The sequence below is a fragment of the Capsicum annuum genome, chromosome 2, assembly GCF_002878395.1.
Source record: "Capsicum annuum cultivar UCD-10X-F1 chromosome 2, UCD10Xv1.1, whole genome shotgun sequence".
Classification (NCBI taxonomy): Eukaryota; Viridiplantae; Streptophyta; class Magnoliopsida; order Solanales; family Solanaceae; genus Capsicum; species Capsicum annuum.
In genome coordinates, this window is record NC_061112.1 from 29,837,162 (window position 1) to 29,861,257 (window position 24,096).

At 32.8% G+C, this 24,096-nt stretch overlaps 1 protein-coding gene across 2 annotated transcripts in view; it reads left to right on the forward strand.

The window, feature by feature from the left end:
- Positions 1 to 23,776, forward strand: part of LOC107858435 (lipase-like PAD4) — a 39,958-nt gene extending 16,182 nt beyond the window's left edge. The window contains exons 3-4 of one of the 2 annotated variants that reach the window (XM_016703089.2): positions 21,851 to 22,507; positions 22,766 to 23,776. In XM_016703089.2, coding sequence (XP_016558575.2) covers positions 21,851 to 22,507; positions 22,766 to 23,557 — 1,449 coding nt within the window. In that variant the 3' untranslated portion in view covers positions 23,558 to 23,776. Of the gene's footprint in view, positions 1 to 21,850; positions 22,508 to 22,726 lie in introns of both variants that reach the window. The other variant, XM_047405538.1, reaches the window with a different exon arrangement.
- The last annotated feature ends 320 nt before the right edge of the window (positions 23,777 to 24,096 follow it).

A 24,096-nucleotide genomic window follows, 5' to 3' on the forward strand; every position in this document is an offset into this window, starting at 1 on the left:
TACTGAAATCTGATAATTGAATAGCTGAGAATCTGTATGCTTTGGTCAAGCAAACCCGAACTGAAACTATACTGAGACTGTGGGAGCTAACTATAACCGACATACCCCAAATCTATTGTTGGGGTCCAACCTGTAACCTCAGTTGGAAGGATGTCAGTACCGTGCCATGGGTACTGACGCTGGCTGTGTGGATCCACTAATCTGATGTCCCGAAGGACCAGGGTGTCATGCCTAACTGACGGGGCACCCCTCAAAGTCTACGGTGCCGCCGTAGGTCTGGAACTTAGGGACTGCTACTAACGTCTCATGCATAACTGACGGGGGAGACAAGTGCCTAATGCCTAACTGACGGGGGAGACGCCATCCCTACATTCACTAGGTGCTAAGTTTTACTCCTAACTGAAAGACACTGATTATTGGACTGAACTAAGCTTAACTGGACAAACAGCTAATCATAATAACTGACTGAATGATAATGCTTGTGGTATATCTGAATTCATTCTGAAGGTACTGAAATTATGTAAACAGCTAAGTATCGGGTGTTCATAACCCTCTAGCACTGAATGAAAATAACAATAAGGATATATGAAGCTTTAAAAATCATAATCGAGGATCATTGCTCAAAACCCAACATTTAGACATTTCATCACACATGAGTCATGAATTTAAGCGTAGGAATGGGTAAAGCATGTGATTGAAACCATAACTACAATACTAAAAACCATAAATTAGGGATTTAACATGAGGATTTCAGTACTCAAATCATATAAGGGCTCATTCTATCGAAAAACACTTGTAACATAACTTGTAATCAAAATTAATAACAATTTCATGAAGACAATTCATCATAAACATGTAAAAACTCATAATTTGATATCAAGGGAATTTTTGGACTCCATAGGTGAAAAGGGTCTATGGATGAACATCACACATACCTTAAATCCTTAAGCTTGAAAAAGAAACACAATCTTGATGCTTTTCTTGAAAGTTCTTGGATTTGAGAACTTGATTTCTTAGTTTTCTTGAAGAGAAAGGAATGAAATTGATGAACTTGGGGGATAAAGGTTTGTTTTTGAGAGGTAAATTGGGGAAAATGGGCATATAATGCCATAACCGACGTTTTAATTTGTGTTTTTAAGAATTGAATTGAGGGAAAAAGATTCAATTGCCCCTCAGTGAATTAAATTCGCAACTTGAAAGCAAATTGAAGGGCACCGCGATGCAATGAAGGGCTCATCGCTATAACCATTGCGACGCGCCACTATCGCGGTGAGGTTCTGGAATCGAAATCCAAACACGACCCAATCCTCTTCTGAAAAATCCAAAACTTCTCCGAGACATGCTCCTTACATACCTAAACATGAATTAACTCAAAAACCTACGTCTCGGGGTCGGGAATACCAATTTAAAATTCTCGAAGTTATGATGCCAAAAATATGACTAAGTCCCCAACACTTGGTGAAAATTTTCAAGTTTTAAGCCTCTTATGCATGCAACTAGGAGCTAAACTGAGCTAAGAATAATACGTGGTATTACAATATGCCATATCATTATTGAAGTGGGGTCGGTGGTCAGCTATTAAATGAAAGGGCAAAACAGTCTTAATAGGTAAATGGGAAGGGCATTTCAGGTTCAATAGGTAGATAGAGGACATTTTTACACCATTTCACATAGTTGAAGGGCATTTTAGGCCTTTTTCTGTATCCTTAATATGGGATAAATATTTAATTATAAGTTGGGCTAACTAATCCTTGAATGAGTTATTACATGCATTTTATCCCAATTAAAAATGTGTTATGATTTTTGTTCGAATTTTCTTATTAAATTTGTGTTTTATTTTCCTTTAAAGAAAAATAAACATATTATCATAATTACTTTTATTTTTCTTAAAGAAAAATATAATTCACTTTCATATTTGACTAACCTCTTTCTTGGAGGAAATATTTTGATCTCTATAAATTTAGGATCCTTATTCTTGTTTCATAACACAATAACATCCATAATGTAGTCGTTAAAAGAGTCTTATTTAGGGTCCGATCTTCTCTAAACATGTTTTATGCTTTTTCAATATTAGTTTTTTTTATATGTAGGCTAATTGGCCAAACTCTATTAGTAATAATATATTTTAATTTTTTTCTGTCAGCCAATTTATCATCGCTTTGATTTGCAACTATTATCTTCCACATGACGTTCTTTCAATTTCGAACCCAACAAAATGAGAAAAGCTCATTTTAAAATTGATCTCAAAATTAGTTATTCCTTATTCCTCGTACCAAACGAGCCCTAAATATTTTTTCTACATCATTTGCTTCAACAAATCCCAACTTTAGTCAATACTGCATTCTTGTATCTTCTATTTTTACTATTACTTACTACTCCCTTCGTTTCATATTAGTTTACCCATATGGATTTGACACACCCATTAAGAAAATAGTAATTAGGTGTTTATTTTACCAAATTAGCCTTATTAATTATGCTTTGAAAGTATAAATGTGAGTTATACACTTGATGTAGCCATTTAATAATAGGGGTAATCTTGAAAGAACATAGTAAATTCTCTTGATTTCATAAATGGGACAACTAAATTGAAATAAATATTTTTAGCAAGAAGACCAACAATACGAAACGGAAGGAGTACTATTAGTACTGCACGGTGCACGGTCAATGTTAAATAAAATTAATCATAGAAAATTATTATCTTAGTTATTTGCTATGATAAAAATTTTATTCTACATCATTGATATATTTGAAATTAATAAATTTATGAATATTAAAATTAACTATTAATATATTGAACTTAATATCATTAATAACATAAAACTTAAATATTTCTTTTTTGAAAGTTAATATTTGCATACAAATACAACAACAACAACAACAACAACAAACCCAGTATATTCCCTCATAGTGGGGTCTGGGGAGGGTATAATGTACACAGTCCATACCACTACATTCGAAGAAGTAGAGAGGCTGTTTTCGATAGACCCCCAACTCAAGAAATATTATATTATAATGTAATTATTTGAGCACCTTAAATAATATTGTGATTTGTATTGATGTTTAATATGTAAAAAAAACATATCATTACAAAAAAAGAGTATGTTGCCTCGGTGGAGGATAAGTTGCGAGAAGTGAGGCTACGTTGGTTTGGACATGTGATGAGGAGGGGTCCTGGTGCTCTAGTGCGGAGGTGTGAGACTCTGGCTATGGATGATTTTAGGCGGGCTAGAAGTAGATCGAAGAAATATTGGAGGGAGGTGATTATGCATGATATGGAGCAATTACAGCTTACAGAGGACATGACTCTTGATAGAAAGGTGTGGAGGATGCGGATTAGGGTAGAGTGTTAGGGGGTGGGAGCGCGGCGGTAGTAATAGGGGAGTGCTCTTTTGGGTCTGGAGTTTCTGGTTCGTAATGTTGGGGCTGTAGTTTTTGGGTTAGTAGTGTTGACTTTTTTGCATCCCGTACTAGTTTATTATGCACTTATCTTTTGTGTTTGTTATACTGTTAGTTTGTTTTGTGTACCATACTAGTTTGTATCCGCTTACTTTTTGTATTTGTTATACTGTTATTGGTCCTAACCCGGGGGTCTATCGAAAACAGCCTCTCTACTTCTCTTGAGGTAGTGGTATAGTCTGCGTACACTCTACCCTCTCCAGACCCTACTAGGTGGGAATACACTGGGTATGTTGTTGTTGACTTGACATAATTATTAGAAGTACTTCTAAATGTAGTTAGAAAAATAAAGAACTAATGTAAGATATGCTCTAGAGTTATACATAATATTTTTTTTTTCTACAGAATTTTAATTTGAAACTTGAATGTCAAAACAAATAAACTAATATCATAACAATTGGATGAGGCAACAAATGAAAGTTCAAATCATTATAAAATCTATAATCCTGGACCAAAAAATAAAATAAGAGATATTAAATGTTTACTTTGAAAAAAGAGACATTGTATATATATTTATTTGCTAATGCAGGAAAAGTAAATAAATTTTCTCTATCTTTTTTTCTCCTCGCCCCATATATGTATTAATATTAAATCATTCTCTAACTATCTACAAATAAAAAAACTTGCATAAATAATTTATTTTACTCATCGAGAAAAAATATTTTGATAATAAGTCAAATTCAGTTGCACATACAAACAGAGAAAGACCTGAACAAAACTTATTTCTTTATCAGTTCTAACCTGTAATTCATGAAAAGGAATCACTTCTTTGTTTATCCCTGACAGTACATTGTAGGGCTATATTTCAAACATATACTATGTTTTGTAGGGTTATTTTATTATAGAAACTCTTAATTATAATATTCTTTTTCAATAAATATGATGCGATTACTAACTGATTAATTATTTTCTAGATAAATTAATACTCTTAGAATCTTTTATTTGGTAATAAAATTCTTCAAATCTACTTCAAAACTATATTTGATTTTATATTCTTTACAATTATTCACTTAGCTTTAAGTAATAAATGTTTTACTGTCTTTCCTTGTGTGACAATGCTCATCTCAAAATAATTTAAGAAGATCATAAAGAGTTACATATTTTACTTTACAAATTCAAATAGCATATTTAGAGGGTGTTTGGATAGGATTAAAATCTGGTCAATCTAGATTTTAATCGCTTTTTTAATTTTTTAGGTGTTTGGTAAAATTAAAAAGAGTTTAAAAAAAGCTAAAAGTGGATTAAAAAAAGAAAAAATTGAGAAGCTAGATACCCCCAGCTTTTTACTTTTTAGACTAAGATTATTTAGGTTTGACCAAAATATTTACCTTTTTATCCCTTATATTTTCTTCTAATTCCAATAATACCCTAAACTTTGTAGCCATTATTGATTTTTCTTTCTTTTTCTTTTTGCGGCTTTTTTCATCTTTTTCCTCCAGTTTTCTCTTCATCTTTCTCTTTATTTTCAGAGAATCCATCATTACATAAGAAAACACTCAAAAGTTTTATCGTCAAATAGAGTGGTAAGTTCTTCTCTATCCGTTCATATAGAATCTCCGCATGTTATTTAAATTTTAAAAATTAATTCTTTTTAATAGTTTGTTTCATTCCTAAAAATTTTACGTTGTTTACAAGCTTGCAATATTACAATATAATACTATATTTATATAAAAATTATCTTAAAATTTTTATTTTTTAATATTTAAAAATAAAAAAGTAACGTATATTTATAAATTGACCTGGCATAATCACTTTATGTTGAAAGTGCATTTAAATAGAAATTATTTTTGAAGTATTAGAATTAAAAATCATAAATAATTTACGTTATTATGTGTTAACAACTTTAAAGATATTTAAGTATTTTGACACACTTGTTTACCAAACACATCAACAATTTTTTTTCAGTTTCAGCACTTCTATCCAAACACTTCTCTGCTTAATTTAAAAATACTTATTTTAAGCTTTTAACCACTTAAGCTAAAAAATAATTTTTTTAATCCTATCCAAACGGGCTCTTACTCTTTCTTTATATAAATTCTCTAAATAAATACGATTATATTTTTTTTTTATAAAAATCTAAATTACTGAAAAAATAAGAGTGAACATTAATTAATTTTCATGACAATCAAGTGGCGTAACTTTAGAAAGCTTTGGAATATATAACTTTTAGTTGATTTTGTAAAAATAGAATCAATTTTAGTTGATTTTCAACACAATTTGATAAATAAGAATGCTTATTTTAAAATATAGCTTAAACTTTTGATTTTTATACATGTAAAATACTTTTTTGATTTACTTAATTATAGTGAAACATAAATATTTTTTTCAAATAATATTATTTAATTAATTTACATATTTTGGGATGATAATTCCTCACGCTATGTCACGACCCAAAAATCAAGGGTCATGATAACACTTGTCGTGGCAAGCCTTGACAAGTAAGCTTATCACCCAAATTGATATAACAAAGGAAAAACAATACCAAAATTTAAAACAAGGCTTCTAGAACGAAGTCAAACCACATATATACAATAATAGGGAAAATACATAATAAAGATACCATAAATCTCCCAAAATCTGGTGTCATAGTGTAAGAACCAGCTAAATACATCTTGAAGTCAAAAATATACAACTGATAGCTTAAAGGAACATAATATGTCTTTTAAATACAAAACAAGACATGAACTAAACAAGAAGAGGTAGTAGATCAACTCTGAAAGCATAGACCGACAACACCGTTCGAATTAGCTATCGTGCGGTGCACTCGTATCTGATCTACACCAAAAGGGCGCAACAGGGGTGAGTACGTTCCACTTGTACTTAGTAGGTATCATATGCCGATTGAGCAAAGTAGAAAATAAAACATATAAAATACACAATATGGACGCTTCACCTGCAATCAGAAGATGTCCCAAATGGTAGACCACACCGTCTCCACTAACAGTTCTATAATATACACATATACCAAATACAAGAACAAGAAAGAGGCAAACATAGATAGATATCAAAATCAAGGACGAAAACACTCATGGAGGGCTCTTCAACCCATATATAGTTCAATTATCAATACCAATTCAATATCCATAACTCCTCTCCGACGCATACATGGACAGAAAATTTTGTAAAAATATCGCATTTTCTGTCAGAAAAGTCAATATTTTCACAGTGGTACCAATGGTTCATGAATGTGTATGATATGAGGACGTAATGCTCACAACCAATCCGAATGAAATTTTTTAAATCCAACCAATATACCAACCACGTGAGCCACAAATCCACTCAATATGCCTACCATCAACAACAACAACAAACTCAGTGTATTCCCACATAGTGAGGTCTGGAAAGGGTAAGATGTATGCAGTCTATACCTCCACCTCTAAAGAAGTAGAAAGGCTGTTTCCGATAGACCCCTGGCTCGAGACACGGAATACTAAACAAATTCATAATAAAGCATGGAACAAGATGGCATAACATAGATACGACACCCACAAGTAATAGTAAACAGAGAAAAGTAAACAGACTCGTAATAAAGCATGAAACAAGGTATCATAACAAGAATAATACCCTCACCAAGTAATTCCTTACACTAGCGACCCAAACTGACCCTAGACTTCTGCCCTAATTTGCGTTTTTCAGATCTTCCTATCTAGGGTCATGTCCTCAGTGAGCTATAACTGCTCCATGTCCCGCCTAGTCACCTCTCCCCAGTACTTTTTCGGCCTACCCCTACCCCGTCTAAAACCATCCAAAGCTAGCCTCTCACACCTACGAACCAGGGCATCCATGCCCCTCCTCATCACGTGTCCGAGCCACAAATCCACTCAATATGCCTACCATCCATGATCCAATATAGTTCATAAATTGATAGAGTAAGATATACAATAATATGTCATTTGATACCACACAAATACCAATTTAAATATTTTTTCACCAAGAAAAAGACAACTAGTTACATAAATATCAGGCTAATAACATCATATAAGACCCCACACGATCACACATAGCAAATAATGTCTCAAAACCACCAAATAACAATAATGCAGGCCCCACACAGGCACAAAACATTAATAACACTATTTTTCATGATTAGTTTCCACACCCATAACATGCGTTTATATCGGTATTAACTGCCCAGTTTAGTCTGAAGAAAGTTAAACCACAACCTATCTCTAATGAAGAAAACACGATCCAAAAGCCTTCAACTCGGAGCCTTCCTTTTACGAACAGACTTGAAATTAACTAAAACATACAAATATAGAATCTATGCATCAAAAGGAAGCCAATAATACCTATATTGTCTATTTTCAGGCCAGGGTCAAAACAAACCTTTGAAATGAATTTTCGGAAAAGAAGGTTAAAACCAAAATTTTAGTTCAAAATATATTACCCATGACTAAAGTAAGTCATAATGGAAAATCCAAGTAAAACGGGTTGAAATTGGAATTTAAATTGAAGAATTACTAATTTAGGCCTTTCGGGCCAAAATTTTCAAATTTCACTTTTGAAATAGAATTTTAGCAAGCTTTAAATGATAGAAATCGAAGAAAATAATGAAATTGGGATTTGGAGCTTACCGAGGCTTGAAAATAAAAGAAATCACCCGAGAACACAAAAACTCAAGCTCAAAGTATCAAAAATGGTGAAAAAAAATTGAGAATAGGGTATATATATTACCCAGGTATTGCTCAAGCAAACACTGGACCGCTTAAGAGGTCAAGTGTCGCTTTAGCAACACCTGCCCCATCTGCATGTATCGTTTAAGCGGGCCTAATACCGCTTAAGCAGCACTTGCTTAAGCGAGTTGGCCATCGCTTAAGCGACACTCGAGTGGTTAAGCCAGGTCGCTTAAGCAACCGGCTGGCCACTCAAGCAGCCTCCACTTAAGCGACCCAAGTGTCGCTTAAGCGGATGCACCAGCTGAATGGTGCATTAGCTGGAGACATGAAGAATTTCAAGTCTCTGCGATCCCTCAGGATTCATCCGAAATTTCGAGAACACAAATGAAATATGCTACCCTATCATATTCGATGCTTCAGACATAATGGCAATATCAGATTTTTTTTAAAAAAAATGTTGTTTTCACAAAATTGACCACTGAGATTCAATTTTACAACTTTCCAAAATTGAGGACCGAATGAGATATAAAAGCCGTAAAACAACACCAACCATGTTATCAATCTAAAATCGATGTTTCGTATTTGCTGGCGCAGTCTGTTTTGCCATACGACGCACAAAACAACAAATGTTGATCAAAGTCAACTATAAAACCTTTTTAACCATCAAAAACCACAAACTCACACAAATCACACCGAAATGCATTGAGAATTGTGTCAATTATTCCACACCTCAGAAATACCACAAAACAACCACATGAATGGGGTAAAATGATAAAATCACACAAAAATAAATAATTTACAAAAATTCCTAAAAATCAAGTCATTAAATGCTAGACTACGCTCCTTTATATATATAATTAATACATTGATCTTGTCTTGTTTGTACCAAACACAAAATAAATATTATTAAGAAATAATAAATGCTCTGATTGAAAATGAGACTTAACTTTGAAATTGCACAAACTTTACTAAAATGTAAAAAAATAAATAATGCATTCTATCTATTTCATTTTGTTTTACATTTGTTTATTTGATACTCTCATTAAAAAGCTATTTAATAGGAGTTTGTTTTTTTATCTCGATAATTATATTTTAAAAGTATATGATTGACAATTATTGGGCAATGACCAAATCCCCAAGATCCTCACTTATATTAAATAGTTATATAGTTAATTAATGATAACAACAATATTGGATGAAAATAATAAATCTCTCGTGATTTGTTAAAATAATAAGTAAAAAGATAATTTTATTTTTAGTACAAGGGCCATACAAAATGAAAAAAGAGAGAAAAAATACCCCCTAATTCCTTTTCACTTATTTTTTTGACTTGACAAATAACTTAAGAATTCAAATATATTAAGTGCAAAACGTACGAAATTATCTAAGCTAGAGCCCAAAATTAGAACTAAAAATCTAGATTACAATTTATTTATCTCTTACTTTTTATGCTCATTTGAAATTGAACCATCGGCGAAAGCTTAGGCAGTCAACTAATTGAGCTACGAATATTTTTTTTTATTAAAAAAAATATTTTTTTTAGCTATTCCTAGGAGCTTCTATCATTTTCAGTCCACTGATGGGTGGTATTAGCATCCGAGCAACTCTTTTTATCCCTTATTAGGTTGTGTAGTGACATGCTACTTTTATTCATTTTAACAACAAAAACAACAACAAACCCAGTGTATTCCCACATAGTGAGGTCTGGGGAGGGTAAGATGTACGCAGTCCATACCTCTACCTCTAAAGAAGTAGAAAGGCTGTTTCCGATAGACCCCCGGCTCGAGACACGGAATACTACACAAATACATAGTAAAGCATGGAACAAGATGGCATAACATAAATATGACACCCACAAGTAATAGACAATAGAGAAAAGTAAACAGATTCGTAATAAAGCATGAAACAAGGTATCATAACAAGAATAATACCCCCACCAAGTAATTCCCTACACTAGCGACCCAAACTGACCCTAGCCTTCTGCCCTAATTCGCGTCCTCCAGATCTTCCTATCTAGGGTCATGTCCTCAGTGAGCTGTAACTGCTCCATGTCGCGCCTAATCACCTCTTCCCAGTACTTTTTCGGCCTACCCCTACCCCGCCTAAAACCATCCAAAGCTAGCCTCTCACGCCTACGAATCGGGGCATCCATGCCCCTCCTCATCACGTGTCCGAACCATCTCAATCGGACTTCCTGCATCTTATTCTCCACTAGAGTCATACCAACCTTCTCCCTGATAGTCTCATTCCAAACTCTATCCCCCCTAGTCAGCCCACACATCCAACTCAACATCTGCATTTCCGCCACCTTCATTTTTTGAATGTGGGAGTTCTTAACTGGTCAATACTCCGCTCCATACAACATGGCCGGCCGGACTGCCACCCTGTAGAATTTGCCTGTAAGCTTGGGCGGCACTTTTTTATCACACAACACCCCCGAAGCGAGCTTCCACTTCATCCATCCCGCCCCAATACGGTGCGAGACATCCTCGTCAATTTCACCCTTACCCTGAATCACGGATCCGAGATACTTGAAACTATCCCTCTTATATACCACCTGTGATTCCAACTTCACTACCACCTCATTCTCCAGCCTCACGTCATTAAACTTGCATTCCAAATACTCTGTCTTGCTCCTACTCAACCTGAACCCTTTAGACTTAAGAGTTTGTCTCCACACCTCTAATTTATCATTCACACCTCCCGCGTCTCATCAATCAAAACTACATCATCTGCAAAAAGCATACACCAAGGCACCTCTCCTTGAATACGCCGTGTCAACACATCCATCACCAAAGCAAACAAAAAGGGACTAAGAGTAGATCCCTGATGCAATCCTGTCAAGACAGTGAAATGCTCTGAGTCTCCTCCCGCCGTCCTCACCTGAGTTTTAGCTCCATCATACATGTTCTTAATTGCTCTGATATATGCCACCGGGACTCCACTCACCTCCAAGTATCTCCAAAGCACCTCCCTGGGGACTTTGTCGTATGCCTTATCCAAGTCGATAAACACCATGTGCAGATCCTTCTTCCTTTCCCTATATTTTCCACCAGCCTCCATACCAGGTGAATTGCCTCCGTCATCGAGCGGCCAGGCATAAATCCAAACTAGTTCTCCGAAATAGACATTATCCGTCTCAGCCTCACCTCGACCACTCTTTCCCAAATCTTCATAGAGTGACTTAATAACTTAATACCCCTATAGTTATTGCAACTCTGAATGTCATCCTTGTTCGTATAAAGAGGGATCATAGTACTTCACCTCCAAGCCTCGGGCATTTTCGTCGTCTTGAAAATTTTGTTAAACAATCCAGTCAACCATCTTAAACCAGCCTCGCCAGAAAACTTCCAAAAATCCACCGGTATCTCATCAGGCCCCGTCGCCCTACCCCTTCGCATCCTGCGAACAACCTCTCTAACCTCCTCTACCTTAAAACGTCTACAATAACTAAAATTCCGACACTCCTCTGAGTGCTCCAGCTCTCCTAACACAATAGCTCTATCCCCTTCGTCATTCAAGAGCCTATGAAAATACAACTGCCATCTATTCTTAATGTGGCCGTCCTTCACCAATGTTAGAGGTAAAAATGAAAGATATGAAAATGTTATAGTACATGTGACATCACTTTAAAAAAGTTAGTTTAAGAAATCATGTATTTATCAAAAATATCTTGAAAATTCTTTAACTTTTATGTAGTATAGAAAGTAATAAAAGACAAATATAGGGGCAATATTTTAAGAGAAAGTTTTTTTAGTTGGTAAGACTTAGTTGGAACGTAACTAAGGACTTCCAAAAAGTTACATTCTCCCATATATATAGTTGCAAAATGCTAATTCTAAGATGCTACTTGACATAATCTAATGCTAGACTATGCTTATTTATTATATATATAGATATAGATATGAAATAAATACGAATTAATTAATAATCAACAAAATAGGTTTTGTTGTAAAATGCTAGTTCTCAAGATACCACTTGATGCTAATTCTCAAGATGCCACATAGCATAACCTAATGCTAGACTACTCTTCTTTATTATATATATATATATATATATTGTTGAAGGAAATTTGGCTTACACCAAATTATTATTTACCTACTATCCAAGGTATTGTATATCATTGAAAGATGCTAACTTTAATGAATCCTTAAGTCTGCATTTTTAGGTAAAAAGAGACGATTTATTTAAACCAGGTAATCATATTATAAGCATTTATTATCAAGCTCTATATACAGTTACCAATTCAAATTATGAAAATACCTATAAAAATAAAAGTTTGGTTGAAATTGATCAAGAATGTGCAAGGATAGCCAGAATAGTTGAAGCAGAAGTTCAACAGGTAGAGATCCCGAGTGAATTTGAAATTCAGGTTGGAAGAGCCCTAGAAATAGGAAGCTCAAATATCTCAAACCCGAGACTCTCTATAGAGTATGAGAAAAATGCCATAAGAAAAAGTAATTCTAGAAGATTTACCAATTCTACCAACATTATTAAAGTTTCAGGAATATTCTTTAATAGAAGCAATTGGAGCAAACAGACCATCCTAATTCAATCAGGATCTTCAGCAAATCATGTTAAGGAAAGTATCCTAGATGGTTTAAGCACGTACGAAGGTACCCCCTATATTTATAAAACATTTGAAGGAAATAGCTACAGCTGCTAAAAAATGATAAAACTATCAATTTAGTTTGAATCAATTAGAATAACCGTTCCCTGTTATATTACCAATCATGAAAATTATTGTAATATAATATTGGGAGGAACATTTCTCAACCATTTAGACTAATGGTGTAAGATAGCACAAATTACAATAATCATTACAGTTGAAAATAAAATGAACAAAAGTGAAAAAAATAATGTAATCTTTTTCTTGGCTAAGGCGTCGATATCTCACTTTCTTTAAGGAGATTCAAGCCCACTGCGGTATAATCTACACCGATCCAGCAGTATATCTCGTGACTTGTCTCCTCTAGGATACAACAGCCCATCAACAATGTACAACTCAAACAACTCCGGATTAGTTGAAGAGTCCAAAAGTCCAATATAAGAACACCTTCCTTCAACATATATTTACTCTCTTTGTATAGTGAATATAGTTAAAGACTTATAATATTTTCTTTGTCTCAACTCTATCTTTCACTAGTATAGTTACTCTATTTTAGATAGTGAATATAGTTGGAGACTTAGAATATTTTCTTTGTCTCAACTCTCTCTTTCACTAAATAATTTTCACACTTATCATTTTTTTACTTCCTACAAGATTATGGAAGACCCCCTCTATTTATAGGAGAGGTATTCATCCTTGTCTTGAATGAGATGAGTGAGGGGTAGTAATATGGGTAGATGAATAGTTTGGATATTACATGAGTTACTAGCATAATGAGCAAATAAAGTCTTAGTGGTTATAGGAGTTTCAAGAAAACTTATGACCACAATCTTCCACTAACATATGTAAGTAATAATACTCATAATACACAATTTATACCCACTAACATATGCATTTAATATATTAATTTAATAATAAAATGCATATATACCAACATTCCCGCACTCATTTTAATATTAAATTAAGAGAGCATTTCACCAAATTAGTTGAAGGTAAACTATTATGCATAATGAAGGTGTGCTCTGCATTGAACCTCCACTTAGTAAAACAGTAACCTTACTCCAGAGTCAGTAGTAGTCTCAAACTTGAACTATGACTGCTTAGGGGAAATAAAGTATCACTGCCTACACACAATAGTCAAGGTATTAACATAAGCTTTAATAGCCAGCACATTACGACCATGTGCTGTCCCGGTTTTTCATGAGCGTTTTTGAGAATAAGCCTTATTCTCATAGGAAGCGGCCTACGTCCAAGCTTACACAGGTGAAATCCGTCGAGAGTGCTCCTGTAAGTTAGCACCCCACATATAAGCTACAGACTTTCATTAAGAGTTTTTTTAAACTCAACCTCACCCACATTACAGGTTAATGTACTCACATCATAGGAAGGATTAAGTAACAGTGCATCCCACATCAAGTCATCATATGATTCGTTCTTCCCATTGAACCTGGTTATAGGATCTCTAGTCCCCAGGTTGGGTTTCCTCATATATGACTCATGATTTTTGTTTTATAGGCTTCTTTCCTCCCCCTTGATGTGATTCAGATCATTTTCTTGCTAAGACCTTAGTTTTGAATCTGCAAGATTATCACAAAGTTAACACAGTTAATATTGGTATACCATTGATCAATATGATCTCACAATATTGTCTTTTTCTCCTTATGGTCTGAATTTACCATTATAAAAATGATTTATACTCTATCAATAAATTTCTAGTGCTATCATGTAACTCAAAATTAGAGAAATCAATTTCTCAACATAAAGTGATTGATCAATTCACTTTTTCACTAGTTGAAGCTAAAATAGTTAGTTCAATCTCCATAATGAGTTAACAAATCATAATTTATTTCTCATTAGTAAATAGCACCAAGTTATTTTTTTTTCCTCATTTTGCATCAAAAACACTTTTAAGTACAACAAGCCACAACCTTTTTTTTTTTAACCAAGTAAATATACTTGATTTGCTTGTTTAAGTACTTTTACATAATTTCATACCAAGTGCAACTAGCCACATATCTCATATTTCATTAGGCTAGTAAACTCTTTTTTTTTCCCACACCACATTCACATATTTGAATAAAAAAAAGTTGCATGACTCATATACAATCAACAAAATGTATTTCACAATTTTTTTTTTCACCATAATGTGACATGTCAAGGAAAAGTTTATCACATAATTTAAGTATTTTTTTATTCCAAGAATGAAATTTATTTCACCCAAATATTTAATATCAAATGGCTAATCAACATTTTTTATTCTTTCTTTGATAACATGCTAGAGCCAAATATAAGACATCAAGTCATATGCAAATTAATAATGACATGTGATTTACTCCAACAATAATTATGCACTTATAACACTTTTTTAACTCATTCTCAAAAGTGCAATTGTCATAATTTTGTGGTGATTTTTTCTCATTTCATTAGCCTCCACTATTTCGAGATTTAGAATACCACTTTATGATCATGAAAAGTAGTATCATTTTTTTCATTAAAAATATTAGGTAGAAGATTTTTTACCGTTATTCCACAACAAGTAGAAAAGTTTTTACCTTTTCGTCGCTTGAGTTGAGGAGGTATAAAATGTTTTACCCTTCATCTCTTCCCTTTCATCTCTTCAAGAGACTAATGATGTTGAGATCTCTATCTTGATATCCGCGATTTTTCAAACTGTAACAAAACATGAATCTCCTTAAAGTTGATGGTGTAATATACCACAAATTACAATAATCATTATAGTTGAAAATAAAATGAACAAAAATGAAAAAAATAAAGTAATCTTCTTCTTGGCTGAGGCGCAGATATCTCGCTTTCTTTAAGGAGATTCAAGCCTACTGCGGCATAATTTACACCGATGCAGCAGTATATCTTGTGACTTGTCCCCTCCAGGATACAACAACCCATCAACGATGTACAACTCAAAGAATTTCGGATTAGTTGAAGAGTCCAAAGCTCCACTATAAGAACACCTTTGTTCAACATATATTTACTCTCTTTGTACAGTGAATATAGTTAAAGACTTAAAATATTTTCTCTGTCTCAACTCTATCTTTCACTAGTACAGTTACTCTATTTTGTATAGTGAATATAGTTGGAGACTTAGAATATTTTCTTTGTCTCAACTCTCTCTTTTACTAATATAATTTTCACACTTGTCATTTTTTCTGCTTCCTACAAGACTATGGAAGACCCCCTCTATTTATAGGAGAGGTATTAATCCTTGTCTTGAATGAGATGAATGAGAGGCAGTAATGTGGGTAGATGAATAGTTTGGATGTTACATGAGTTACTAGCATAATGACCAAATAAAGTCGTAGTGGTTATAGGAGTTTCAAGAAAACTTATGACCACAATCTTCCACTAACATATGTAAGTAGTAATACTCATAATACACAATTTATACCCACTAACATATGCATTTAATATATTAATTTAATAATAAAATGCATATACACCAACATAGAGCAATATAATATCTAAAAGGAAGGAATTAAAATAACCTTAGACTCCTAAAGTTTCCTTGTGGTCCTCCTATATCTCCTCTAATCTTGGTCTTTTAGATCAAGTTTTTCTAATGCATAAACTAATTCGTCTATGTTATTTATTTAATTCTTCTATTTTACTTTTTGAACTAGAACCTTCTTCTAATTTGGAACTAGGATTTTCCTCTTTTTTAGGAGTAGATTTCTCCTCTATTTCATCTTTTCTTTTCTTTTCTAGAAAGCTAGATATAATTTTTTCGTCAAGACTTTCCTTCTGATATGTACTTTTATTAGAGAAGGTAGGAGCGAAAATTTCTCTCCTAATTTTCTTTCCTAATTCTTTATCGTAGGCGTCAGCCCTTTAGATAAGGTTATTTACCCTTATAGATGAACTATCTTTGATAAGCTTGATTTCCTTTTCTGTTAGGTTGATTTTAGCGACTAGATGCCTTTGCATGTCAGTAAGGTCGTCAAGTTTTTGTAAAATTTCGTTGCAACTCATAGCAAGTTAATATAGATTATGCTTGAGCTTATGCTCATAGTGGAAAATTTCAAGTTCTAACTGTAATATAACTTCTCTTTGAGAGAATAGTGATTTTTCACAAACTCCTGCGAATAAATTATATTCATAGTGATTTTTTCAAATAATAAGTTCTTGTTTTTTTATCCAAAAGCAATTTTAAAATTTTTTCTTTATTCATTTAGTTTTATTTCTAGACTTCAGATGTCCAAATAGTTTATACTCTAATCTAGAGATTATGTGATTAGCTAATCTAATTTCATTATATCTTCTTTTGTATTGTTAAGTCTTTTATATTTGAAATAAAGTCTTTTGTATTTTAATATTTTTACGAGGTCTTCTCATAGTGTATTTTAATCTTGTTGGCTCTGATACCAAGTTGGAGGGTGCTGTTTGCAAACAGGGTATGCGAAATTTTATTTGACTTAGTCAGTGAAATAGTTTTCATCATACAAATAGTATAATTCATCATCACTATCTATATATGAATAATCATTTATAGACCATTGTTCTTGAATTAAAGTATAAACTAATTGGACATCTGAAGTCCAGAAATAAAACCAAATGAATAAAGAGCCAATTTTAAAATTGCTTTCGGATAAAAAACAAGAACTTATTATTCAAAAGAATCGCTATGAATAAAATTTATTCGCAGGAGTTTGTGAAAAATCACTACTCTCAAAGAGAAGTTATAATTCAGTTGGAACTTGAAATTTTTCACTATGAGCATAAGCTCAAGCGTAATCTATATTAACTTGCTATGAATTATAACAAAATTTTATAAAAACTTGACGACCTTATTGACATGCGAAGACATCTAGTCGTTAAAATCAACCTAATAGAAAAGAAAATCAAGCTTATCAAAGACAGTTCACCTATAAGGGTAAATAACCTTATCAAAAGGGCTGACACCTTTGATAAAGAATTAGGAAAGAAAATTAGGAGAGAAATTTTTGCTCCTACCTTCTCTAATAAAGGTACATATCAGAAGGGAAGCCTTGACGAAAAGATTATATCTAGCACTCTAGAAAAGAAACAAAAAGAGGAAATAGAGGAGAAATCTACTCCTAAAATAGAAGAAAATCCTAGTTCCAAATTAGAAGAAGGTATTAGTTCAAAAAGCAAAATAGAAGAATTAAATGAATGACATAGACAAATTAGTTTATACATTAGAAGAACTTGATCTAAAAGACCAAGATTACCATGTTCTTATGAACAAAGGAGATACAGGAGGACCACAAAGAAACTTTTGGAGTCCTAAAGAAGAAGAAAACTCTTCTACAAAGCCTATGCAAAAAGGTAATTTCTTACCTAAATTCAAAAAAGAAAAAGACTACAATAGTCAATATCATAACAATAATAACGCCAAATACATGCCTAATAGACTTCCAATAGGAGACGTTGGATCTACTCAATTTTTAGATCTAGATTGTAAAAGAGAACCAAGAGAATTTCTGAATTTATTGTCTAGAAACGTAAAATTATTCTTCATCATGGGAAAAGGAGTAAATTATACTAATGACAAAAAATATTTAATTGCTATTAACACCTTTACTGGAAAAGTAAGCAATTGGTTTGAAGGAGTATCAGAAGATGCTGAAAAAGTTTTTAAAATTGAAGTCCTAGAGCAGTTTGAAAAATCAACTAGAGCAGGAATAGATCATATAGTAAAATATGTTGGATGCGAATTCTTAGGTCTCCAAGGGGATGTCTCTATTGGAAAAGAAAAACAAAGGCTATTAGCTGCAGAATAGATAAACTTCAAATTTGTAAAATATGCTATATTCATGAATATACCTGCGAATTTGAGGAATACTACTATAATTTGTTTGACAGTAGCCTAAACATGAAACCATATATGGATAAATACTTCCAAAAGCTATCAGAATTTTGAGCTAGTTATTTCAGGAAATAATATGCTAAAGAAGATCAAACGGGTGATTTACTAGGGAAAAGAATTTCATTCCTTAATCAAAGAATTAACCAGCTTTGTATGTTACATAATATACAAAGAAAAGCTAAAAGAATCAACACCCAAATTTGCTGTGTAAATATAGAAGCAACATCACAATGGGGATGTCATGAAAGAAATCCTTTAAAAAGAAAAATAAAAAACAAAGGATTAATCAAAAGAAAAAATGTTTCCAAAAGAAACTATGTACCAAGAAAAAGGCACTTCAAAAAACGAAGAAATTTCAAAAAGAAATCTACAGACAAATGTAAGTGCTATAATTGTGGAGAAAAGGTCACAAAAGTTATGAGTGTAACAAAAAGAAAGTTAAATCTCTAAAATAGATAGATAAGAAAGTCAATAACATCTATCAAATGTGAAGACTCTTATGTAGAACTCTATGAAGAATTCTCTGATTCGAGTACTGATTTAGCAGAATGAATCAAGAAATTGAGAATCTAAAGGAAACCACTCTAGTTATAAAAGATGAAGAAGACCAATGAAGATATGCTTTAAAAGCAACATTCAATGGAGAATTATTAAGAAAAATTCAAGGATTATAATTTAACCTTCGAGCTGAGGATAGTCTGTTCAGTAGGTTACAAAGAACCTTTTCAAGAGATAAAATCTCATACCACAAATATCAAGAAATTGAAAAGGCAATAGAGATTACTCAAACCACTAAAAGACATAAATTTAACCTATTAACAAAGCAAATGATCGACCAAATCCCAAGAAAGATTCCGGAAAGAAAAAAGAAGAAGATGAATTATGTTCATCTTGGAGGAATCCAAATAATGGTAAAATCCACCTTCAAAGAAGGAATTAACTGTCCAATAGTTATTAACCTTTCGGACGAAAGATTTATTAACACCAGAGAAGAAAACCTAGGTATTGTTGAAGGAAATTTGGCTTACACCATTTATATATATATATATATATATATATGGATTATTAAAGTGCTAGTTCTCAAAATTTCATTTAGCATAACTTCATGCTAGACTACTCTCCTTTATTAGATATATATAGATATAGATATGAAATAAATATGAAATAATTATAAATTAATTAATAATCAACAAAATAAGTTTTTGTTGCAAAGTGCTAGTTCTCAAGATGCAACTTGACGTAATCTATATATATATATATATATATATATAATCAACAAGATATACTTTTGTTGTAAAATACTAGTTCTCAAGATACCACTTGACATAACCTCATGCTAGGCTACTCTCCTTTATTATATGTAGAGAGATTTATGTTTTGTAATACTATTATTTTTATTATTTAAATTAATTGCTTATATATTTTAAGAAATGACACCTTTTTCATAATATTTTGTTCGGAATGACTTTGGTCATAATAATCTTTCCTATATAAGTTTCTTGATTACAATTGATTATGTTCTTGATTGATTTTTCTTTTCATACTTTCTTGATTTACTCAATTGTAATGAAAACGTAAATACTTTTTTTTATTTAATATTATTATTTATTTTAGTGATGACATCTTTTAAACAGTATCCTATTTATTTTAGTTACTCAATTATGGTGAAACCAAAAATATTTATTTTTTTGTAATATTATTGTTTGTATTATTTAATTAATTGCTTACATATTTTAAGAGATGACATCTTTTTCATAATAATTTTTATCTTAAAATGACTTTCGTCAAATTTAGTTTTATTTTTTATCAAATATGGAATAAACATGAATTAATTAATATTCAACAAAATAGGTTTATTATCCCCTTGTTTACTATCCCTTATCTAGAGCCGGGGGTCTATCAGAAACAACCTCTCTACCTCTTCGGAGATAGCGGTATGGACTGCATATATCTTACTCTCCCCAGACCCCACACTGTGGGAATACATTGAGTTTGTTGTTGTTGTAAAATAGGTTTATTGTAAAATGTTAATTCTCAAGATGCCACTTGACATCATGCTAGACTATGCTTCTTTATTATATATATATTTAATTTATTTTTTTCCAATTTTGTGAAGTTACAAAGCAAATACTGAGCTTTCCAAAACGATTTTTTTTTTTTTGTCGGCCGAAGTTTATTCCATGTGCATTATTTGATATTTTTTGGTAGAATACATCATTTACCCCTTGATCTTGAGGCCAGTTTCTTGACACACATTTTTAGATATAGTCAATTTAGGCATGTTTTGATCATACTATAATGTTATAAGGCTGAATTCATCAACAAACATTGAAGTTGACACAATTTTTCATTTGAACACATCAACTAAGATTTCTAATATTTGATTTCTTCATCTAAGATCTCTAGGAAAGAGAAGTTAAATACTTGTGCCATTTTGACACTTTTTTTGACAAACAGCAAAAAGTTAGGAAAAGTGTAATACACTAGCTACTGATGCAGCAAAGCAGCGAATTAAATAATTATATGCGGTATTTTAAATTAAAAAAAGGAAAAACTATTTTAGTAAAAAAATAGATTTTTTAAAAAAACTTAGCTTACACCCAGAAAACATTGCAACTTCTGGAAAAATAAAAGAGAAAAAATTGAAAAAAAATAGGAAAAATTATTGTAAAATCTATTTAACATATAAAATATAAAAAAATTAAAAATAACATTCTCAATAAGAGAAAGAAAAACTTAAAATGAAACTTACAACTCACAAAATCTGGAAATGCAAAAAAAAAAAAAAAAAAAAAAAAAAATTAGAAATTTTTAGGTTAAAAATTCTTGGAATTATTTTTGCAACTTTTAGGCTTTTATGAAAAAAAAGTCTATTCTTTGGCTTTTTAATTTTGTGGAAAACACGCAGTTTTCCAAGTCAGCAGAAAGTGTCATAACAACACGATCCTACTACAACTGTTTTAATGATACAATCTTAGTTAAGGTATCTAAGAGAAAAATGTTGTCAACTTTAGGGAACATGTTGATGGATTCAGCCATGTAATAGCTTACTATCGTCATTCAATATTTTTGTGATACATACGAGAAGAATAATCATTTCTCAAAGGTTGATTTTACAAATGAATTTCTTAAGAGAACTTTAGATATACCTCACATATTATTTTTGCTTATAACTATTGATAAGTTATTTGTGCGTTTTGCCAAATGACCTGAACAGAATACAAGATTTAACAGCTTGTTAGATTGTCTACATGAATTATCTTCCTAAAATTCCTACTCTTTTTCAAGAGGAATACTGTCACTATTACTTTTCTTGAAAATGTGCAGATGTTTGAAATAATGAACACGTCCAAGTCAGTAGTCATAACAGGACGCTCGATTGGAGGAGCAATTGCATCCCTCTTAGCTCTTTGGTTTCTCTGCCACCGGAGAACTATTTGCTCTGTGATTTGCATTACTTTTGGCTCTCCAATGCTTGGCAATGAGTCCTTCTCCAGAGCCATTCTTCAACAAAGATGGGCTGGAAATTTTTGCCATGTTGTTTCACAGCATGATATAGTCCCAAGGCTGTTCTTTGCCCCATCTATCGCACTGGCTTCTTCATCATGTTCTTTCCAGTTTATTCATCATTTGTCAGAAGAAAACAAGACTCAGCTTTTTCGCGTTGTATTGGATTCTCTTGGAGTGATTTCACAAAGTGAATGTAAGAGTTCATTTTGTCCCTCTGGGAGCTACTTGTTCTGCACCAACAGGGGTGCAGTATGTGTCGATAATGGGATGCTTGTCATTAAGTTGCTTTACTTGACGCTACTGAATGGCTTGCTAAATTCTAGCCTCGAAGATCATCTTGGTTATGCTGATTTCATTCAGAAAGCTCATTGGCAATTTATAGAGAATAGAAGCTTTATGGGAGGCAATCTATCCAAGTCAAGCTATGAAGCAGGGATAACATTGGCGCTGGAGTCACTAGGAATAGCTTCTCATGTAATGTCAAGTTTTCTTATTAACTACCTTCATATACCAAGTAATGTTGCAGAGCAATTTTCATCAAGAAAGAGCAATATATGCTTTATTGGTACAATATTATAACATGTGTTGATACTCGTACCTTGTTCCAACGGGATGAAAATTGCTCTACCATTGTTGATTAGTTTTTGTGTGGTTCGTGTTTCTATGTTGATTCTCTTTCTCTGATCCCTGCAGAAGATCAAGACGAATAATTTTGCTTCTACTGACAAACAGGAATTGAATTCAGAAGATGCTAAGGAGGCCCTGAAAAAGGCAAAAAAGTTGGGTCGAACTCGCAACCTCAACAGCGCCAACCTTGCAATTGGTTTATCCAAGATCAATCCACTCAGAGCACAGATAGAGTGGTATAAAGCATCTTGTGACAATTCTGGTGATCAAATGGGATATTACGACTCATTCAAGCAAAGAGGAGCTTCAAAAAGAGGCTTTAAGGTCAATATGAACAGGATCAAACTTGGTCAGTTTTGGGATTCTTTGATTGACAAGTTGGAAGCTAATGAACTGCCCTATGATTTTCATAAACGTGAAAAGTGGGTATGTGCTTCTCAGTTCTACAAACTCCTTGTCGAACCACTTGATATTGCAGAGTATTACAGGAATGGGATGCATCGTGTGAAAGGCCACTATATGCAGCATGGGAGGGAGAGAAGGTACAAGATTTTCGATAAGTGGTGGAGCGAGAATAGCACTGATCATCCTAATGCAAGGAGCCGTTTTGCGAGTTCGACACAAGATTCATGCTTTTGGGCTAAGGTTGAGGAGGCAAGAGACAGGCTTATTAAGATCAGAACTGAGGGTGATGAAAGAAAGTTTATCAAGATGTTAAAAGATATCACTAAGTTTGATCAAAATGCTAGGAGAATGATTGAAAATAAGGAGGTTTCACCAGATGTTTTGGCCAAAAACTCAAGCTACAGTTTGTTTATAGAGGAATGGAAGGAATTCCAATCTCAATTACAGCTGTTCCAACCTCAGTTTCCTGGAATTCAACAGTTCCTTAGTTAAAAAGAAAAATCTTGAGGATTGTTTGGTCTAGCTAGTTAGGGCATCATCTCTCTCTATGTAGCAAATAAAGAAGCTCAGCTAAAATATCTGTTCTAAATTTTACCATAAACAGATATCAGCTTAAGCTAAAATGGAGCCTGAATTATGTATAAAAAAAAACTTATTGTTTCTCAAGAAAAACATTACTATATGAATTATAACCAGATGATCTACTCCAAAGAACTGCCTACAATCAATGGAGTGAAAAAAATGAGAGAAATAATCTAGAGGGAGAACTAGAACTTACATATTTCAAATAATTGTGTGTATGCATTGAGTTATAGATTGAGAAAACAAAAGGTGTATATGCTGCTAATAGTAGTGCTAAGGTTTGTATACATATCCCAGAGTGAACTTATATAACATTTATATGGCAATATTTTGCAATAGGAGGAGCTAGCCTAAAGTAGTCAGATAACCAATAAGGCATGTGTTGTGTCACGACCCAAAAACCAAGAGTCATGATGACACTTGTCGCGTTAATCCTTGACAAGTAAGTC